This window comes from Mesoplodon densirostris, chromosome 8 (genome assembly GCF_025265405.1).
Source record: "Mesoplodon densirostris isolate mMesDen1 chromosome 8, mMesDen1 primary haplotype, whole genome shotgun sequence".
In the NCBI taxonomy this organism is placed as follows: domain Eukaryota; kingdom Metazoa; phylum Chordata; class Mammalia; order Artiodactyla; family Ziphiidae; genus Mesoplodon; species Mesoplodon densirostris.
Window position 1 is genome coordinate 93099800 of NC_082668.1, and position 22636 is coordinate 93122435.

Consider the following 22636-nt stretch of genomic DNA (forward strand, 5'->3'; position numbering starts at 1 on the left):
TATGTGGATGTCTGTCTAGTGTTTCATTGTATAAAAGACTTTGAGTGACAATCATTTTTTCTGAACCAAGGGGTCCACATGGGCAAGGCAGAAAAGCAGGACAAGGCCTGGCCAGAAATTCAGGCTGAGATGGCGTGTAAGAGAAGATGATGGTGAAGAAGAAAGTGAGACGTCAACCACAGACGACCTTCCATGCCATGCAATGAAAATCTCCTTGCTGACTGCAAAAACTTGATACTGTGACACCACACATACAATACATCCTTGCCGAACTGATACCTCACATTATACACAAAGATCATCAGTAAAGGTTAGGCTTCCCCAGGTATGGGGGAGATGCCAGTGACAGAGGGAGGTGTGGCCTTTGAAACCTTGTGTCCTACTCAACATTACGACTTTGCAGATCACTGCATCAGATTTTAAGACTGATCACTCATGATACCATGGAAGATACATTAGAGGGGATAAGGCTGGATACAGGTAAATTCCTAATGAAACTAATCCAGGAGGTGGCTTGATTGAAAAGAAGGGGAAATTTTGAAAATTACTTAAGAAATAAAAGATTGTTGGGCTTGGCTGTGTGAGATGAGCAAGAAGAAAAAGTTCTTTTAACCATTAGATAATATAGGTACAGTACCTTGGGCTTTCCAGAGTCTATGAAAAGGTATAAAATATGAACAAAAAGGTGTGGCTCCAAAACATAAAAGGAAATCTAAAGTTAATTTCAAAAGCAATTTATAATTTAAAAAGCGAAGTTAACAGCAAAATATATATATTTGATATGGGATATAGTGTTTGATATGGAGGCCTCTAAATGAATAAGGCCAGGCCTACAAACATCTTAAAACAGAACTAAGAGAAAAGAAAAATGATGTCTTGCTTTCGGGTCTTGTGAACTGGCTAAATAACAGTGTCACCAGCTATTAAAGGGATACAGGTGTTACAGCATATTTGGGAGGAAAACTGATGAATTCGGTTTGGGACATATTGTGAGGTTGAGGTGACTATGGAACAACTTGAAATCAAGGACTTATTCCTAATTTTAGGGCCTTTGTTTAACACAGTAAATGCATAATAAACACTGATGGCTGTAAATTCAAACTGCCTCCCTACCCCAGTGGATCATGCATTCTGTTAAAAACAGACTGACGTTAACTGGGAGAATCATTAGTTGAAATGGGGAATATCAGATAAGATTAATAGATATATCAATACAACTTCTATTTCACATTCTGTTTAACACTTCCCTGCCATACAGCTAGTTCAAAACAAAGAAAATCATATTTCAGCATGTACATCACTCACGATGCATACTCACAAATTCCCTACCTCCACTACAAGCCCTTTTACTATTTCTTTTCCATGTAAAAACTTTATGATGATTTTCAAAAACAAAAGGAAAGCTGCGTGTTACCCCAGACCTATACATTAAAAGCACTGTCATCAATCCCATGTTGCTCTATTCTTCAATCCAATTCTAGGATTTCCTGGGCCAAAGTGGACGGTGAGTGATTATGAAGTCATGAGTAGCATGAGAGAGGGTGAGAGGGTGGGAATGAGGAAGAATTTGGAAGATCTGGGTGCTACTTTTCTCCACACTGAATCCTTGGCCCTAGGGCATTTGCTGGTGTTATTCAGTAAAAAACAGCGTGAAAACCACATTATGAGGCGATGTAGGATAATAGAAAGTACCTGAACTTTGCAATGAGGTGAAACTGAGTTAAAATTCCAGTGATCTCAGAAGGTGGAGAGACGGCAACAAAGGGAAAAGGAAGAGAGTATACAGATTACTTTCTTTCCTTTCACCCCACCTCCTTCTTGCTTATTTTGGCCCACTAGCCTGCACATCAAGGCTTATCTACCCCAGACACTCAGATGACCATCTATTTGGATATGTGGTATTGTAGAATCCTAGAATTATAAAATGTTAGGAATAGAAAGATGAAGCAGCTGGCTTCAAGAATACCTGTGATTTGCTCCAAATTAGTCGTCTAGCTCATTTAGTGGCAAAATGAGTAGGTATTTAAATTCTCAGCCCAGACTTTTTCCCCTATATACCAAAATTTAAACCTGAAAAAGCAACATAATTAAGTAACTGAAGGGGGATTTACGCTTTATAATTTTCCATAAAAGCAGACTTCCATGAACTCCTGTTAACAAGCTCTATTGTCCAAGTATGCTATTGATTCAGAATTCAGCATGAGGAAATACTGAATTATACCATTCTTTTGCCAGATAGATTAATAATAAATCTGGTGGATGGGAGTAAGAACAGTCCCTGCTCACTCACCTAGGCATAAGTGATTGGAGAAGGAGTTGGACGTGGTCATATCAGAGTCCTAAGCAATAATATTAGCTTTCTCTTCTCTCTCTGTGGCTACCAAAAGAAATGTTATTTCTTTGACCTCTTTCTTCAGTTTCTACTTTTAAATCTTTTCCAAACAATGCATAAATGAATGCATGAATGAACAAATGAAGGAATGAACAAAGACGATAGATAATTATTCCAAGCCTCTAGAGAGGCAGCAATGTAGAGTGATTAAGAGCATAGACTCTGAAGCCAAATTGTCTGGGTTTGAATACCAGCTACACAAATTATTAAATGTATAATCTTGGCCAAGTTACTCAACCTCTAGGTCCTCTGTTTCCGTATCTGTAAAGTGGAGATAGAAATTGTACACACATCCTTGACCTGCTGTGAAGATTAAATGAGGTTAGAGTCCTGGCAGGAGGTTAGCCCAATGGATAAGCATGCTATTGTATTATTGCTCTGTTATTATTGCAGGGTTAATGGAAATACTTGTTTCTGGCCACTGTGCTGTAAGCTAAGAACAGCCAAAATGCTAGGCAAAGTTCAGTAGATAGGAAAGAGCCAGGAGTTCCCAAGGAAAGCTGCTTGAACCAAAAGCCAACCCAAGAGAAATGACATCGGCTTTGATTTTACGAAGTACAAAGGTCTTTTCTCTTTAGTTCCTTTCCTTATTCAAGAAATAGATGGGAGCTGATACAGCAGGACAGGTGGGAGGGAATGGGTAAGATGAAATAGAAGAAAGCAGCTACAATAAAAATGCCTTAAAAGTTTTTCAGTTCTTAATTACTGAGTCTACCATTCATGAGGAACTTTTTAAGAGTCTCAAAGCTATTAAAATGGTAATTAGGTCCCAAGAAAACAAGAACCAATTCAATTACATGCTGGATGCTTTTAAAATTTAAAGCCCTCTATTAAGAGGGTTTTAAATGAGGCACAGTTATGATCACAGGTCCATGACCAACCTTAAAGCCAAAGTGTAGGTTCCTGGCTGACGCTGGCTCTCCCGAATGAGGTAGCTCCCCTCAGCTACACTCAAGAGCTGGTCTGCCGCTTCTCGGGAGATCATGCCATGAAACCTAAGAAACAAAGTCAATTCAGAAACTGCATGCTTTCCACCTTTTTCAATAAAACAAGATAAAACAAAACCTCCCACCTTCTCTTGTTGATTTCTAGACAAAGTGCTGCCATAAAATTGAAGGGGAGCAGTTGGGTTTAACTATGCTTGTGTTTCTCTGGGCCTGGCCCGGGGCCAGCTTCTCTGTGGTGCCAAGAACAGCACCGAAGTAGCTCTCCAATCCATTTAACAATCACGGAATCAAAATTCACATCCATCTACGGAAGACCAACCACCTGTCTCAAGAGGACAATTCCCTTCTTATGTAGCTGCCTGACCATATGGACATGCTAAAAAACACTCAGCAATGTGTCCCACTTCCTTTCTTCACACCAGTGGCATTGCTCCAAAAATTTTGGCTCAGAGTCTAAGTTGGCAATTTTCCAGGTACCCTGGGTTGCCCTTAATTGGCATGATTGCTCAATAATGTGCATAATCTGCATCACTGCATACTCAAGCCAAAAGCAAACAACTGTAATACTTGCTTTCACTCCCTGTTAAAACCCTATTTTTGATTAACAGAGAAAAAAGGAGGAAGAAGAGTAAACAAAAATAACACACTCCTTATACAAACACAGTAGATTCACCTATAACATTCTGACATAAAACACTGAAACATTAAAAAACATCCATGGTAACTAATGATTAATATTAAAAATATAAAACCACCTTATATTCGTATGGTGATGTACAGTTTATAAAGAACCTACACAAATATTATGTCCTTTCATTAACTCAAAGAAAACTGAATTGAACAACTGCTCACATGAGACCGTAGCTTTTAAAGGTACAAAAAACCCAACAGTCCCTTGAATTTGGAATGATATTTTGAAAAGGCCCTGAAATAGCACCTTAATAATTTAAGAACTTTACGAGGGTTCAAGTGGCAACTTTTTGAAATTTTTCTCATGGGAAAAGTTCGGTCTTTCTCAATTTAAGTCTTAAAGCAGTTTGTAGTACATATGCTCAAATCATGACAATTAGAACAAGGAGGTTTAACAATGGGCTCCTAGAATTTCTTATGTCCTTAAATTCCTCAATCTTTCAGAGCCAGGTCCACTCTGATTCTGTAGGAGTAAGAAGATAGTAACCTATCTGTGGTAATAACACATATATTAGATTAGCATATTGGTATATTATTTTAAGTTTACATGACACCAACTAATAAAGTTAGTAAAATTTAATATCTCCTTGTTTTTAAAAATCCAATTAATTCAGAAGAAAATCTCATTCAAGGAAACAAATTTTGGAACAAAACTTGATGGTGGTATTTAAAGACTCTTAAAACTATTCATACCAGCTGACCCAAAATTTCCGCCCCAGAAAAAGATTAATGCACTAAGATATTTCTTACGGTGTTACTTTTAATACTACCGTTTAAAGTCAACCTATATGCCAAAAGCAGAGAAATGACTAAATTATGGTATAACCATAAAGAACACCAGTGGCTCCCCTCAACTCCTAAGTACCTAGGTTCTACTCATAAGAGTCCTGAAAACTTAAACAGAATTTTAGATAATTTAAAAATATTTGTTATATACATTATTGTTTATCTGATATGACCTTCAGCCATGAAAAACAAATGATTTTATTTGGGGAATGATGGGATTATAGGTGATTTTTATTCCTTTCCTCGAAGGGTTATTTTTTTTTTTAATAATCAGAAGAATTAAGGACTTTAAAAATTATTACATTTTTCATAAAAGAGAAAAATGCTCATTATTAATATTAAATGGAAAAATCAGGCTACAAAAAGTATATGTATAATAACTCAATTTTCTAAAAACCATTAAGAAAATAGATCTTCAGAAGATAATACTTCAAACTGTTAACATTAGGTATTTCTGGGTAGCATGAATTTACTTACAGAAAATTTGGAAAATAAAAGTATAAATGTAGAATAAACCACCCATACCTTATTACATGCATACATGTATGTATATGTATCTATATGCTTAATAAACACATACAATCAAATATATACTTTTCCTCATATACATACATCTAGCATTATTTATTTACATATATGGCTTGCATCTTTATTTTAACATTATCACGTACACATTTTCCCATGCCATTTTCTTCTCTACACTTATCTTTATTTTCTATATTTTCACCAACTACAACATTTACAATCAGAAAAATAATTTAACTCATTCAAACTTGAATACCTCCTTCCTCTTGCTTTTATTTTTTTACTAAAAGCATCCATTTACCTGTCTCTCTTATACATTCCAATCTACAAAATGTTTTCTGATAATCCATACTTACTCTCTTCCGTAATACTTTGGTCTATTTTCTACCTATTGGGAAAGAGAAAAAAGGATATTTGTGAAAATGGAAATGTTCAGAACATAACTCAACATTCTGAATATGTGACAAACTAAAGCATATATTAAGAAAAAGAATTAGAATAAGATTAGAAAAATCAGAGTCTGGGGTTCCAGTCCTATCAGCAGATTGACTGTGCCATTTGGACTGGTCACTTCATCTCTCAGACCTTTTTCTTATCTATAAAACACTGTGTGTGTAAAAAGGGTCAGACTAAATTATCTTTCATTTCTAGGATTTTATGAATCTGAAAAAATACTTACATCACTTTATCCAAAAGGTAAAATGAAACATCCAAAAACTTAATGCCACGATTGTGTCAGAACAGATTGTGGCTTTCTCTCCCATCCTCTCCCTTCCTGTTACACCATATTCTCCATTCTGTTAACATCTCCATATAATCTTGCCCTTCTGTTCTCCCACCAGCTATTCCCTCACCACAGTTTATCTCCCCTAGCCTTTCATGGCTGGTGTGCTCACTATACCTAAAGAAAGGTCCAGGAGAATAGATTCTAAGGAACTTTTACTAGGGGTAGACTTAAAATATTTGCCCTGTTCATTCAAGAAACATTTATTTAGTGGCAAATAAGTGATAAGCATTGTCCTACCTGTAACATGACAAAAATAGTGATTACTCTTTTGAGACTTTCTAATGATGAGAGACAGACAATAAATAAGTTTAAAGAAATAAAACAAACAAGAAAATAGGAAGTAGTGATAAGGGCTGTAATGAAAATAAGAATGAGTAACAGAAAAGTGAGGACTAACGAGGTATTTAAGTTGGATAGTCAGGAAAGACCTCTCTGAGATGACATGTAAACTGGGTCCTGACAGGAATGGAATAAGCTTTCCCGAGGAGGTACCTGGGTGACACCATGGACTACATTTATTGAGTTTGTGCTTTGTGCTATAATTACATTTGGAGATCATTTAATCCTCACAATGAGATGAATTATCCTACTGCATCCTCATTAAGACAGTATTATCATTCTCATTTTATTGATGGAAGAAAACTGAGAATCAGAGAGGTTAGAGAACTTGTTCAAGGTTTCTTGGTAGAGCCTAAGGTAAAACTGGGATTCTTACTCAGGAATAGCAAGAAGGGCCCAAACTCTTTGTCTATTTGACACTGACTCATCTGAATTAGTTAAATATGGCAGTTCCCAAAGCTAAACTCAAAGTCTATCCTTTCAGTGACTGTCTTCCCTTCACCTCTACACAGAGCCTGACTACCAAGTCTAGGTTACCTATCCACAGGTCATCAAGGTCTGGTACTGTTTCAGCAAACTTGAGATATTTATTCGTCTTGGATAAATAAATTTTGTATTTCAATGAAATGCATGATATATAGCATACACTGCTGGCTTATGTAGCCCAGATCATTGTCTTTGAGCTATTTGGAACTCTATAAGATGTAGGTAACTGATACACACACACACACACACACACTTTTCCTGTGTGGTAGTGATTTTATTGACTTCTTCCCTACCCCTTCTCAGGGGAAAAACAGGTTTTGTTTTTAACTACAATTCATCTCAACATTCCTTGAATTCCTATAAATATATGCTATTTTGACTTTTCCCTTTGAACTGATTATTAACATCTGCCTGGTTTCCTCATATCACATGAGAAAATACATTTTTATGGCAGGGGGCGGCTGTGTCGAGTCTTCGTTGCAGCTCACGGGCTTCTCTCTTCTTGTGGTGAGAAAATACATTTTTAACACATGTTCATCTTCATTTCTGTAGGAGAGACACGATTTTACCTCTTCCTGAACATTATATTTAAATAATACTTTACCCTTTAGGAATCTTCTGTTGTCTGCTGATGTTCTAGTCAGGTTATTTATATTCTCAAAGTAAATTCCACCTGATTTGGTCTTGTTGCATAATTTCTCTGCTCATAAAACTCAGTGTACTAAAAATATACCAGTTGGTCCCTATAGCTACAGAGGATGGCTATTCTATTTTTAGGTCCAGAGCTTATTAGAGTAGGGTCATGCATCTACTTTTGTTTGAAAGCAAACTTTTGCTTTTGAGAAAAAAATTCAATGTTTAGGTCTTAAATAATTAATTTACAGTTCTACTGTATTATATGGTGAAATGTTATCTGGAAGAACAATTTTGCAGTGTCTATTCAAACCAAAAATGTGCAAACCCTCAGTATTTACTGTAGAGGAACACTCGCACATGTACACATGAAAACATATATAAGAATGTTCACTGAAGCACTGTTCACAGTCATTTTAAAAATGGAAGTAAATATATACCAATAGGGGAATAACTAAACTGCTTTATAGCATAACATGCATGGTTTTAAGGAATGATGTAGAACTACAGGAACTAACATGAAGAGGTCACCAAGACAAACTATTGAATAGTATAGTTATAAGCTATAAAATAAGTAATACAGTATGACACCACTTAGGAAAAGCACATGCACATGCAATAATATATATTTATAGCATAGAGAGATATCCGGAAAAATATATACCAAATTCAAATGGTACCTATAGGAAGCTGGGAGGTAACTGAACTGAGGGGCCCAAGGGAAAAGCAAAAAAGGGACTTTAGTAGTGTCTGTAAAAAATTTTTTTTAATAAAGAACGTCACCTTTAAAAAAACAGAAATCAAGATTAACCTCCATACAACCTAACAGTGGAGTCTCAGACACATTAGAATGGGGGCCCCCAACATTTTGAAAAGAGGAGATCATGGCCTTTCCGTCAAATCACGAGATCTTTGCAGGTGGTTGAAGGTAAAATACTTTATCAGGCCTATGAGACTGAGGTAAAAAGAGGAAAGTTCTTGAATACACTCTACTCATTGATGAAAATCCTGGACAAGCAGTGAAAGCTGAGGGGCTGGTGGTGGCCCCAAGTGGTGTGGCAGCCCAATGGTGCTGAAACTGAGCAGGGTCCTCCCAGGTACAAAAGCCTCTCGATAACCCCTATTTCTTGTTTGTAGAAAAAGGCTTCAGTCTCCCAGGCCCTTTCCTGAGTTCCAAGGAACAGACTCAAGCAGTTACTAATTAGGGATGTGAAGAAATGCAGAGGAAAAGCAGTCAACAAACATAGTTCAGCAATAGAGTCCTAGTTCCTCCTCAAAGGGTATACACAACAATCTGACATATATTTTTGAGTTGTTCTGCAGGAACTAAGACCCATACACAGATGGAGGATGGCGACTATGTGCTGACCACAAGCACGTAAACCCTAGACTGACTGGAACCAGAGGGGTGATGATTAAAATTCTTGAAACACCACCCCATAACCTCACCACCAGCCAATGAGAAGAAAGCCATGCACCGTGCAGCACTCACCCAAAATGCTGCCTTTAAAAGCCCTTCCCTGAAAGCCATCAGCGAGTTCGGTACTTTTGACCATGAGGTGCCCATTCTGTTTGCTTAGCCATGCAATAAATGTACTTCTCTTCACCACAACCCAGTGTCAATAAGTTGCCTTTGCTATGCGGGTGAGTGGACCCAAGTTTGGTTCAGTAATAGTGTTACAACCCCAAACAAATACTGATTATTTATTTGATAGTCCTGCATTAGTCCACAATATGTTTCCATTGATTACCTAAGTAATCATCTTGATGACATAATTGATTTTGGCCTTATATTGCTGAATAATTATTTTCCTTTACCCAAAAGAATCTTGAATTAAAAGAAATTAAGTAAACACTGTTGATTAATACAGTACTGTTACAATAGCAGTAAGTCCAAAATAAAATTCACACACCAATTATACCTTTTCTGCATTTTTATAACAGAAATGTCAAATAAAACTCAAATTTAAAATAATTTTTTTCTCATATCTAGATAGTGAAGGGGATCAGAATATGCCACCCCAAGATATGCCACTTTAGCATAAGGATTATTTTGAGCTGAAGGCAATTAAGAAAGAGCAAACACAGGAGGAGCTATCTGCCCTCCCCATTTCGGCCTAAAAGTAGGGCACAGATTTAATTTCCCCTTGTAAATGTGTCCTCCTCTCCCAAAACAGAAGGACTTCAGAGACACCCAAGATGACTTGAATCTGCATAATAACCCTTACTAAACAACCCTTATTTACTATACATTTCCTAATCACCTTCCCACAATTTACCACCTCCCTCAGAAGCCCAGACTCCCTTTTCCTTTGTCTCTTAACACCCTTTATTAAAATGGCATAAAAGCCCCTGGGTGTAACTGCCTCTTTGGGGCTTTTATTTGCCTGCTGTGAGCCCCTCCTTACCCATATGCATATGAAATAAATCTTTTCTCCTGTTAATGTCTCTTTTGTAAGTTTAATTTGTAGGCCCCAGACACTGAACTTAAGAGGGTAGAGAAGTTTCTCCTCCCCAACTACAGCATTTATATGTCTTAGATATCATTATTTAAGTACTGACTTGGAACAGTCTTTTCAAACTCACAGACAGTGCAGCATTACACTAATAATCAAAATAAAGTATTAGTCAGTAATATGACCACCTTACAACCAATTTGAAATTGATTCAATTGAAATCATACAAATAATGTTTATGAATGATCCCAAACTAGTTTACTTGCAAATAGATCAAACTGGGAATTTAAATGTTATATGCAATAATAAAAATATGCTATGTGTATATAAACATTAATACACTTATTTCTAAGTTTTTAAAGTGCATAATAACAGTCAATGAACTTTTTTCAGACTAAAACTGGTTGAAGTCAATAATACTAAGTAAGACATGATTTTACATTAGTACTTGTGCTGAATTATATGCTTTGGTTTCCCTAATTTTCTATATTTAGTAGGTAACATTTCTTTTATGATAGCATATCATGGGTAGAAAAAAGGGGAAATGAGGAGAACAAAAAACTCCTAAATAAAAATAAAGGTGACAAGCCTCTTAGATAGCCTAATCCACCAGAGGGGCAGACAGCAGAAGCAAAGAACTACAATCCTGCAGCCTGTGGAACAAAAACCACATTCACAGAAAAGATAGACAAGATGAAAAGGCAGAGGACTATGTACCAGATGAAGGAACAAAATAAAAACCCAGAAAAACAACTAAATGAAGTGGAGATAGGCAACCTCCCAGAAAAAGATTTCAGAATAATGATAGTGAAGATGATCCAGGACCTCGGAAAAAGAATGGAGGCACAGATCAAGGAGATGCAAGAAATGTTTAACAAAGACCTAGAAGAACAAACAAACAGAGATGAGCAATACAATAACTGATATGAAAAATACACTAGAAGGAATCAATAGCAGAATAACTGAGGCAGAAGAACTGATAAGTGACCTCGAAGACAGAATGGTGGAATTCAGTTCTGAGGAACAGAATAAATAAAAAAGAATGGAAAGAAATGAAGACAGCCTAAGAGACTCTGGGACAACATAAATGCAACAACATTCGCATTATACGGGTCCCAGAAGAAGAGAGAGAGAAAGGACCCAAGAAAATATTTGAAGAGATTATAGGTGAAAACTTCCCTAACATGGGAAAGGAAAGAGCCACCCAAGCCCAGGAAGCACAGAGAGTCCCATACAGGATAAACCCAAGGAGAAACACGCTGAGACACATAGTAATCAAGTTGACAAAAATTAAAGACAAAGAAAAATTACTGAAAGCAGCAAGGGAAAAATGAAAAATAACATACAAGGGAACTCCCATAAGGTTAACAGCTGATTTCTCAGCAGAAACTCTACAAGCCAGAAGGGACTGCCATGATATACTTAAAGTGTTGAAAGGGAAGAAACTACAACCAAGATTACTCTACCTGGCAAGGATCTCATTTAGATTTGATGGAGAAATCAAAAGCTTTACAGACAAGCAAAACCTAAGAGAATTCAGCACCACCAAACCAGCTCTACAACAAATGCTAAAGGAACTTCTCTAACTGGGAAACACAAGAGAAGAAAAGGACCTAAAAAAACAAACACCAAACAATTAAGAAAATGGTCAAAGGAACATACATATCGATAATTACCTTAAACGTGAATGGATTAAATGCTCCAACCAAAAGACACAGACTGGCTGAATGGATACAAAAACAAGACCCATATATATGCTGTCTACAAGAGACCCACTTCAGACCTAGGGACACATACAGAAAGAAAGTCCAGGGATGGAAAAAGATATTCCATGCAAATGGAAATCAAAAGAAAGCTGGAGTAGCAATACTCATATCAGATAAAATAGACTTTAAAATAAAGACTGTAAGGGCTTCCCTGGTGGCGCAGTGGTTGAGAGTCCACCTGCCGATGCAGGGAACATGGGTTCGTGCCCTGGTCCGGGAAGATCCCACATGCCGCAGAGCGGCTGGGCCCATGAGCCATGGCCGCTGAACCTGTGCCACCGGAGCTTGTGCTCCGCGACGGGAGAGGCCACAACAGTGAGAGGCCCACGTACCGCAAAAAAAATAAAATAAAAATAAAGACTGTTATAAGAGACAAGGAAGGACACTGCGTAATGATCAAGGGATCAATCCAAGAAGAAGATATAACAATTATAAATATATATGCACCCAACATAGGAGCACCTCAATACATAAGGCAACTGCTAACGGCTATAAAAGAGGAAATCAACAGCAACAATAATAGTGGGGGACTTTAACACCTCACTTACACCAATGGACAGATCACCCAAAATGCAAATAAATAAGGAAACAGAAGTTTTAAACAACACAGTAGACCAGATAGATTTAATTGATATTTATAGGACATTCCATCCAAAAACAGCAGATTACACTTTCTTCTCAAGTGCACATGGAACATTCTCCAGGATATGTCACATCTTGGGTCACAAATCAAGCCTCAGTAAATTTAAGAAAATTGAAATCACATCAAGCATCTTTTCTGACCACAACGCTATGAGATTAGAAATGAATTAAAGGGAAAAAAACGTAAAAAACACAAACACATGGAGGCTAAACAATACATTACTAAATAATCAAGAGATCACTGAAGAAATCAAAGAGGAAATCAAAAAATACCTAGAGACGAATGACAATGAAAACACGACGATCCTAAACCTATGGGATGCAGCAAAAGCAATTCTAAGAGGGAAATTTATAGCTATACAAGCCTACCTCAAGAAAGAAGAAAAATCTCAAATAAACAATCTAACCTTACACCTAAGGGAACTAGAGGAAGAAAAACAAACAAAACCCAAAGTTAGCAGAAGGAAAGAAATCATAAAGATCAGAGCAGAAATAAATGAAATAGAAACAAAGAAAACAATAGCAAAGATCAATAAAACTAAAAGCCAGTTCTTTGAGAAGATAAACAAAATTGATAAAACATTTGCCAGACTCATCAAGAAAAAGAGGAAGAGGACTCAAATCAATAAAATTAGAAATGAAAAAGGAGAAGTTACAACAGACACCGCAGAAATACAAAGCATCCTAAGAGACTACTACAAGCAACTCTATGCCAATAAAATGGACAACCTGGAAGAAATGGACAAATTCTTAGAAAGGCATAGGCTTCCAAGACTGAACCAGGAAGAAATAGAAAATATGAACAGACCAATCATGAGTAATGAAATTGAAACTGTGATTAAAAATCTTCCAACAAACAAAAGTCCAGGACCAGATGGCTTCACAGGTCAATTCTATCAAACATTTAGAGAAGAGCTAACACCCATCCTTCTCAAAATCTTCCAAAAAATTACAGAGGAAGGAACACTCCCAAACTCATTCTAGGAGGCCACCATCACCCTGATACCAAAACCAGACAAAGATACTACAAAAAAAGAAAATTACACACCAATATCACTGATAAATATAGATGCAAAAATCCTCAACAAAATACTAGCAAACAGAATCCAACAACACATTAAAAGGATCATACACCATGATCAAGTGGGATTTATCCCAGGGATGCAAGGATTCTTCAATATACGCGAAGTCAATCAATGTGATACACCATATTAACAAATTGAAGAATAAAAACCATATGATCATCTCAATAGATGCAGAAAAAGCTTTTGACAAAATACAACACCGATTTATGATAAAAACTCTCCAGAAAGTGGGCATAGAGGGAACCTACCTCAACATCATAAAGGCCATATATGACAAACCCAGAGCAAACATCATTCTCAATGGAGAAAAACTGATAGCATTTCCTCTAAGGTCAGGAACAAGACAAGGATGTCCACTCTCACCATTATTATTCAACATAGTTTTGGAAGTCATAGCCACAGCAGTCAGAGAAGAAAAAGGAATAAAAATTGGAAAAGAAAAACTGTCACTGTTTGAAGATGACATGATACTATACCTAGAGAATCTTAAAGATGCCACCAGAAAACTCCTAGAGCTAATCAATGAATTTGGTAAAGTTGCAGAATACAAAATTAATGCACAGAAATCTCTGGCATTCCTATACACTAATGATGAAAAATCTGAAAGAGAAATTAAGGAAACACTCCCATTTACCATTGCAACAAAAAGAATAAAATACCTAGGACTAAACCTTCCTAGGAAGACAAAAGACCTGTATGCAGAAAACTGTAAGACACAGAAAACTATAAGACATTTCTTTCTTTAAGATGAAAGAAATTAAAGATGATACCAACAGATGGAGAGATATACCATGTTCTTGGATTGGAAGAATCAATATTGTGAAAATGACTATACTATGCAAAACAATCTACAGATTCAATGCAATCCCTATCAAACTACCAATGGCATGTTTTACGGAACTAGAACAAAAAATCTTAAAATTTGTATGGAGACACTAAAGACCCCGAATAGCCAAAGCAGTGTTGAAGGAAAAAAGATGGAGCTGGAGGAATCAGACTCCCTGACTTCAGACTATACTACAAAGCTACAGTAATCAAGACAATATGGTATTGGCATAAAAACAGAAACATACATCAATGGAACAAGATAGAAAGCTCAGCGATAAACCCACGTACCTATGGTCAAGTAATCTATGACAAAGTAGGCAAGGATATACAATGGAGAAAAGACAGTCTCTTCAATAAGTGGTGCTTGGAAAACTGGACAGCTACATGTAAAAGAATGAAATTAGAACACTCCCTAACACCATACACAAAAATAAACTCCAAATGGATCAAGACCTAAATGTTAGACCAGACACTATAAAACTCTTAGAGGAAAACATAGGAAGAATACTCTTTGACATAAATCACAGCAAGATCTGTTTTGATCCAACTCCTAGAGTAATGGAAATAAAAACAAAAATAAACAAATGGGACGTAATGAAACTTCAAAGCTTTTGCACAGCAAAGGAAACCATAAACAAGATGAAAAGACAACCCTCAGAATGGGAGAAAATATTTGCAAACGAATCAATGGACAGAAGATTAATCTCCAAAATATATAAACAGCTTATGCAGCTCAATATTAAAAAAACAAACAACCCAATCCAAAAATGGGCAGAAGACCTAAATAGACATTTCTCCAAAGAAAACATACAGATGGCCAAGAAGCATATGAAAAGCTGCTCAACATCACTAATTAGCAGAGAAATACAAATCAAAACTACAATGAGGTATCACCTCACACCAGCTAGAATGGGCATCATCAGAAAGTCTACAAACAACAAATGCTAGATAGGGTATGGAGAAAAGGGAACCCTCTTGCACTGTTGGTGGGAATGTAAATTGGTACAGCCACTATGGAGAACAGTATGGAGGTTCCTTAAAAATCTAAAAATAGAATTACCATATGATCCAGCAATCCCACTACTGGGCATATACCCAGAGAAAACCATAATTCAAAAAGACACATGCACCCCAATGGTCATTGCAGCACTATTTACAACAGCCAGGTCATGGAAGCAACCTAAGTGCCCATCAACAGACGAATGGAGAAAGAAGATTTGGCACATATATACAATGGAATGTTACTCAGCCATAAAAAGGAACGAAATTGGGTCATTTGTTGAGACATGGATAGATCTAGAGACTGTCATACAGAGTGAAGTAAGTCAGAAAGAGAAAAGAAATATCGTATATTAACGCATATATGTGGAACCTAGAAAAATGGTACAGATGAACCAGTTGGCAGGGCAGAAACTGAGACACATATGTAGAGAACAAACGTATGGACACCAAAGGGGGAGAGCGGTGGGGCGGTGGGGGTGGGATGAATTGGGAGATTGGGATTAACATGTATACACTGATGTGTATAAAACTGATGAGTAATAAGGACCTGCTGTATTAAAAAAAAAGTGTCTTCTTGATAAAATGTTTAAAATTTTTAAAAATAAATTAAAAATAAAATTAGTAACATGAAACACTTTATAATTATTGAGGAGAGACTCCCTACAAAAGCCTTTAGATTCAGAAAAATCTTTAAGAGCATCTTGAAGTGAACAGAGAACTTTCAATACAGAAACAAGGCAGAGATTATTTTAATGATGTAGTTTCATGATAGATTATCTTTCTGTAATACTAATCACAGAATTGCTTTAAAGCACTGCAACAGTTATGGATCTCCCCAGATGCTTGGCAGGATGCCTTTGTGCACTCATTTACTAAAGGTGGCTTTTGCAGCTTAAAGCATCCTTCAGAAATATTAATTTCTAGTTATTTTAGATAACTCTCTTAGAAGATTCTGCTCTCTTTCACCAGTGTTCTTATCAAATAAAATAAAAGGTAAAGTTAAGTTTCTCTAAGAGGCCAGGAACAGAACAGAATTAAATGAACTGGCACTAGAAGAGGGGAAAGGAAACAGGAAAGGACCCAGTTTCAGACAAGTGATTATGATTCAGGTCTTTGCCAACTCTCTCACTAACGTATTTGGTTGTGATTGGTATGTCTATTCTGGAAAACAATGCTTATGAGTAACTCATTTTGTAGCTTGAGAAGAGAAATTTAGGTGCAGCGTCAAGTTTCTGAAGGTTGAAGTTTAAGTTTCCTAAGGTTGTTATGTGGGGAAGGATTTGACTGATTCTGCAAAAGTCCAAGGACAAAACTAGAATTGAAACTAGAAGGTTCAGAGAGAGAGCATTTAATACAGCTGAAGAACAAACCTTTCAGCTAGAGCTCTTGGAAGACAGAATGGCTGCAAACGAAGTCATTAATTCCCCTGGAAGGCACAAAGCTATCTCAGAGATATGGTATAGAGGTTGGACTGGATGGTCTCTTAAAACATCCTATGACTCCACTGAAATAGGACCTTTGACAAACTATTGGTATTCAAGCTTCTAAACTTGTCCTATACAAATCATAGCCCTCAATACATGATAGTTGACAATTTTGATAGTTCTCTGAAACAGAGAAAATGGTGGATCATCATAGTGAACTAAGACATGATTAAGAAATGTAATGGAAAAACACAAGTCCATTTCTACTAATCATCTCTCTTTATGCCCATGAATAAAGAGCTCATCTTAGTTCAAAGATGAATATTTGAGAGGATGAGTAAAGTGAAGTCATCAGAACCTGTACGGGTGGAAAATGACAAGCATTTCTAGCAGACAAGGATGAATGAAGAAGAAAAACTTCAATTTGCTAATAAGCAGATAAAGTAGTAGCACAAGTAACTACCTAAAGCAAAATCAGCAATGTAGAAGCTTAGTTGAACAATATCTCCTCAGAAACTCCTTGGAACTTTATTTTTAACTCTCTCAGGAATAACTCAGAAGTCAAATTTATGTGTCAAAACATCTTCAAGATGTTATTTTTTGCAATATCATAACGAAAGACTTGCAGTGCTAAACATATACCAGTCTCAGCAGCAGTGGGCAACACAGTAGAATCTTCAAAGATGAGTAAAGGGCCAAATGGAGTCTGGTCTCTGTGCTGCCCCAGTACCTAGCTGGGGATGACTCACCTGTGGGAGGGCTGAGTCTACTCCAGGTCTCCCTCCAGGAGATTACTCCATACCAGGGCATGCATGAAGTATCCTCTTTTTTCAAAGATTTTAAAGAAAAGTGTGCTGACTTAACATCTCTGTAGGTCAGAATCATTTGTGGGCTTCCTATACATACAGATTTCTGAGCTCCGTTACGAAAGATCATACTTCAGAAGGTCTGAGAAGGGGCCTGAACACATGTATTTTTTTAAAGGATCTAGAGGTGATTCTGATGCCCTTCCAGGATTGAGAAGGAGTGGTTAAGGAGGTAGGTGCAGGGGGGAAGAAAAAAAAAAAAAAAGGTAATCTTGGGACTTCCCTGGTGGCGCAGTGGTTAAGAATCTGCCTGCCAGTGCAGGGGACATGGGTTCGAGCCCTGGTCCAGGATGATCCCACATGCCTCGGAGCAACTAAGCCCATGCGCCACAACTACTGAGCCTGTGCTCTAGAGCCCAGGAGCCAGAACTACTGAGCCCTCGTGCTGCAACTACTGAAGCCTGAGTGCCTAGAGCCCATGCTTTGCAACAAGAGAAGCCACCACAATGAGAAGCCCACACACCACAATGAAGAGTAGCCTCTCGCTCACCGCAACTAGAGAAAGCCTGCACATAGCAACGAAGACCCAATGCAGCCAAAAATAAATAAATAAAAGGTAATCTCATGAAATCCCTAATTTTGTAAATTCATTCCTTTGTGACTAACTATGTGCTTTCAGAGTTATTCAATGTTTTTTTGAACCAGATGTCACAATAACAAAATCCATTTCAATATTTTTTTAAACAATGAAGACGCAATTCTTTTTAACAGTATATCACAAGAAAGTTACCACGACTTTATATTACCTAATATATAGTCCACATACAAATTTCTCCAACTGTACCCAGAATGTGTAGCTTTAAAAAATATATATATATATATATATATGTATAAAACCAGGACTCTATCGAGGTGCATGCATTGCATTTGGTTGGCATGCCTCTTTAGTCTCCTTTACTTTAGAATGGTCCCACAACTGTTATTTCTTTTATGAAAATGAAATTATTTAAAAGCCCAGAACAGTTGTGTCTTATAGAATGTACACATTCTGGATTGGTCTGACTTATACTTCATAAACAGATTTAAGTTAAACATTTTAGGCAGAAATACTACATAAATGATGTTGTGTATGTTTCATTGCATCATTTAGGAGACACGAGTCAGTCTGTCCCATTGCAGGTAATGGTAGATTTGATCAGCTGACTGAAGGTGTGACTGTTAGACCCCTCCACTATGAAGATGTATTTTTCTCTTTGCAATTCGTAAATAATCAAGACCATGTGATTATTCTGTTTACCTACAACCTTTTATTCAATGTTTTAATGTCTAGTGATGATCCTTGCCTGACTCAATTTTATCAGTGCAAATCATTATCATTCTTTCTACATTTTTAGGCACTAGTGCTGGAAAGAACAATTTTCTCCCCTTTCTTTTCCCTCTTTGTATTGGGATAGGGTTTTTTGTAAGTATCATTATAGACTTACACATTCTTTTTTCATTCAATGTGTTGTAATTCATTACTATCATTATTCTTTTTGATGTCAAATTGTCCCAAATTTTGCTTTTGGGAACTCTTCAAGTGGGCTCCTATGTGTTTTTGACACATCCTCATCCATTTTTTGAGCCCTTCTTGCTTTCTGACATAAGATGTTCCTGGACCTCTCTGCCCCATATTCTACAATCAGGAATTTCTCTAAGGAGCACTGGCTCCTTTTAGTAGGAAACAGTATTTGGAAACTAAAATTTGGGCACTGGGTTTATTCGTTCTTACTGGGGCATCACTGCTTCTAAGCCCTTTCCATAAACTGAGATGGAAAATACATTTTTAAAAATCTATGATGTCATAGGTATTTATTAATACCTCCAATTCAAATTCAATACCACAGTGTGCCTCTCAATTTCCCCCATTCCATCTTAATATCTCCTAAAAACCTTTGTTCCCTAAAATCCAATATAATTACTTATTTGCTCTATCCTATAATACAACAAAATAACTGCAGAATTTCTAAACAAGTACCACTAACAATAAGAAATCTAATAACTATAGTTAAAAGATCTTTTTGTAGGTTATGGACCTTAGAATATTTCCTTCTATGTTTGTATAGCCAAAATATGTTTTAAAACTACTTAATTTTGGGTGATTATGTTATGAATTTGTTAGGTTCATTTGTTTCTATTTGTATTCAATTTTAGGGTTTTTTAAATCATTTTTATTTAATTTCGTTATTTGAATATGTGAAACACTTGCATAGTTCAAAAGTCAAAACTATATAAAAACACACCCTCAGAGGAATCTCACTTCCATCCTTATCCCCTCTACATTGCTCCTTACCCACTCCTTATGGAAAACTATTTCACTCGTATCTGGGTTAACTCTCCTGTGTTTCTCTTTTGCAAAAATAAACTTTATTTTTCTCTTATTTTCCCTTCTTTATTACTAAAAAGGGACCATAATTACTATATATACATTTTGCATATGGAAATCATTCCATATCAGCTCGTATAAATCTTCCTTATTCTTTTTAGTATTATAATTTATTCAATCAGTCGCCTATGAGCATTTAGATTTTTTCCAATATTCTGCTATTACAAATAATCCTACAATGGAAAACTCTGAGCACATGCTATTCCATATTTGTATAGGCAATTCATCAGAGTAAATCTCTAGAATTTGGACTGGTAGGTCAAAGGGTAAATGCACGTTAGATATTACAAAACTCTCATAAAGTTGTAGCATTTCACATTCCTATCAGCAATATATGCATGCCTATTTTCTCACAGGTTTACCAGCTAAGGAGTATATTCTATGTTTTTGAACTTCTGCCAATCTGAAAAGTGAACATTTTCACTGTGTATTTTTTTTTTTTTTTTCTTTTTTTTTGCGGTACGCGGGCCTCTCACTGTTGTGGCCTCTCCCGTTGCGGAGCACAGGCTCCGGATGCGCAGGCTCAGCGGCCATGGCTCACGGGCCCAGCCGCTCCGCGGCATGTGGGATCCTCCCAGACCGGGGCACGAACCCGTGTCCCCTGCATCGGCAGGCGGACTCTCAACCACTGCGCCACCAGGGAGGCCCTTCACTGTGTATTTTAATTTGCATTTCTATTGTTAATGAAGTTGAACATCTTTTCATATACTGTCATGTCATGTATGTCATATCTCTTTCGGTGAACTGTCCATGATTTTGCTTTTGACTTTTGCTTTATAAAATCATGATTTAAATAGTTTTTTAATGGAAAAATTACTTCAATAATGCTACAATGATGCCTTCAAACTCTGTTTTAAAAAGTAAAGAATAAAACTAAAAAGTGGAAGAATGTATAAATTCACTGAAAAGAATACTAACATCACTTAAAACTATACTGTCTTATTCTATCCTGTGTTCCAAACAGTCCATTAAAAAGTGGTAGTTATTTCAAGTGAGAAGAATGTTAAGAAAAATGCATTCAAGTTACAATTTTATGATGCTAAGTAGCATCAAAAGTTAATCCCACAAATAACCATGTCACTGAGGAAGGTCAGAGTTTGGGAAACATAAATGATTGAGAGACATTTCGTTGTAATGGTTTCATTACACCCACCTCATTAGTACAGGTAATTCTCCGAGGATGAGGGGCTTCTTGTTGCAGTTGATATACTGGGAAGTTAGAAAATAAAACATGTCAGTTTCCCTTATGTAGAACATCTGAATATATTAGGAATCAAAACCTGCCTGCTTTTTTTATGTTCATAAGAAAACTGTGGTACGGTCCTATTTGTTATTAAATTAAATTTTGCTATGAAGCAAAGAAAGTAAACCAAACTAAATTTAGTGAAAGCCCAGGAGCAAACACAAATAAGAAAATCATAATCCACAGAAGTGTTATAAAAAATCAGTATTGGATATTTGGCTCTCTTCTCCATAATCTGGTCATTTATTTTCCCCAATTTTTGTGGATATATTACATAAAGCATGCCTCTGCTATAAACAAATACTAGTTGTATATTTTAAAAGTACATTATTAAGTATCAAACTTGAAACTAAAATTAGGATTTATAGGCTAGATGTAACACATACACTGTTTTTCTCCCCTATTTATATTGTGATCATCTATCTTCAAAGATAATCTCCCCTAGAAACAAAATTTCTGAGCCAAAGTTACCACCACTTATTCAACTAGAGTAAATGCAGCAAAAGAGAGAATTCAGACACTTAAATAGCTTGCCAGAGGATAATTTTTAGGGTATCTGAAAAGGGACTGGTGAAAATTATACCAATACCATGTCCTTCTAAGACTCACTTCAGGCTTCTTGACTTAAAATAAAGAAAAAATGAATAGAACGTGTAGTTATCAGAGAAAGTGTGTTTATGTAGGTCTAAGTTTATCTCTTGGAGAAAATCTGTTTTCTATTTCTATACATGTAATCACATATAACTGAATTTAATACTACATTTAAATACATAGACATTTGGTCAATATAACATCAAACTACCCAGCATCTGGGGTTGTCAGACAATGTATGGCTCACATTTCAACTGTCATTATATAGACTCCACCTCTGATCATATTCATTCATATATAGTATAGGGACATATATAAACATATACAATTAGACTATGTATATGTATATATGTGTGTATACATACACTAAATATACTGAGAACAGACACACATCACTGTTTCTTATTGCTATGTAAAGGCAACAAGAGTATTGCAGTTGCAAATCTGAACTCCTGAACCAGACCACCTGGGGTCTGAACACTGGGGCTCTGCCTCTAACAATGCATACTGAGCCTCGGCTTTCATTATTTGAAAATGGGGATAATAATAGTTTCTACTTCATAGATTACTGAAAGGATTAAAATACTATATGTGAAAGACTTAAAATAGTCCCTGGCACATGGTAAACACTCAATAAAGATTAGCTATTATTATATGTAGGTGACTGATACTAATACATAAAATTCTTTACAATAATATTTGGGTACCAGGATGCATCTACAGTTCATCACCAAAACATAACAACATGGTAATGCTATAATTTAAAAGGCGCTAAGAAGATAC

The 22636-nt window shown here is 36.4% G+C and overlaps 1 protein-coding gene across 2 annotated transcripts in view; it reads right to left on the minus strand.

The window, feature by feature from the left end:
- CHN1 (chimerin 1) overlaps positions 1-22636 on the minus strand; it is a 198549-nt gene that overhangs the window by 123350 nt on the left and 52563 nt on the right. The window contains exons 4-6 of one of the 2 annotated variants that reach the window (XM_060106036.1): positions 21173-21228; positions 5697-5728; positions 3274-3387 (exon numbers count right to left, since the gene is read on the minus strand). In XM_060106036.1, coding sequence (XP_059962019.1) covers positions 3274-3387; positions 5697-5728; positions 21173-21228 — 202 coding nt within the window. The remainder of the gene's footprint in view (positions 1-3273; positions 3388-5696; positions 5729-21172; positions 21229-22636) is intronic. The other variant, XM_060106037.1, reaches the window with a different exon arrangement.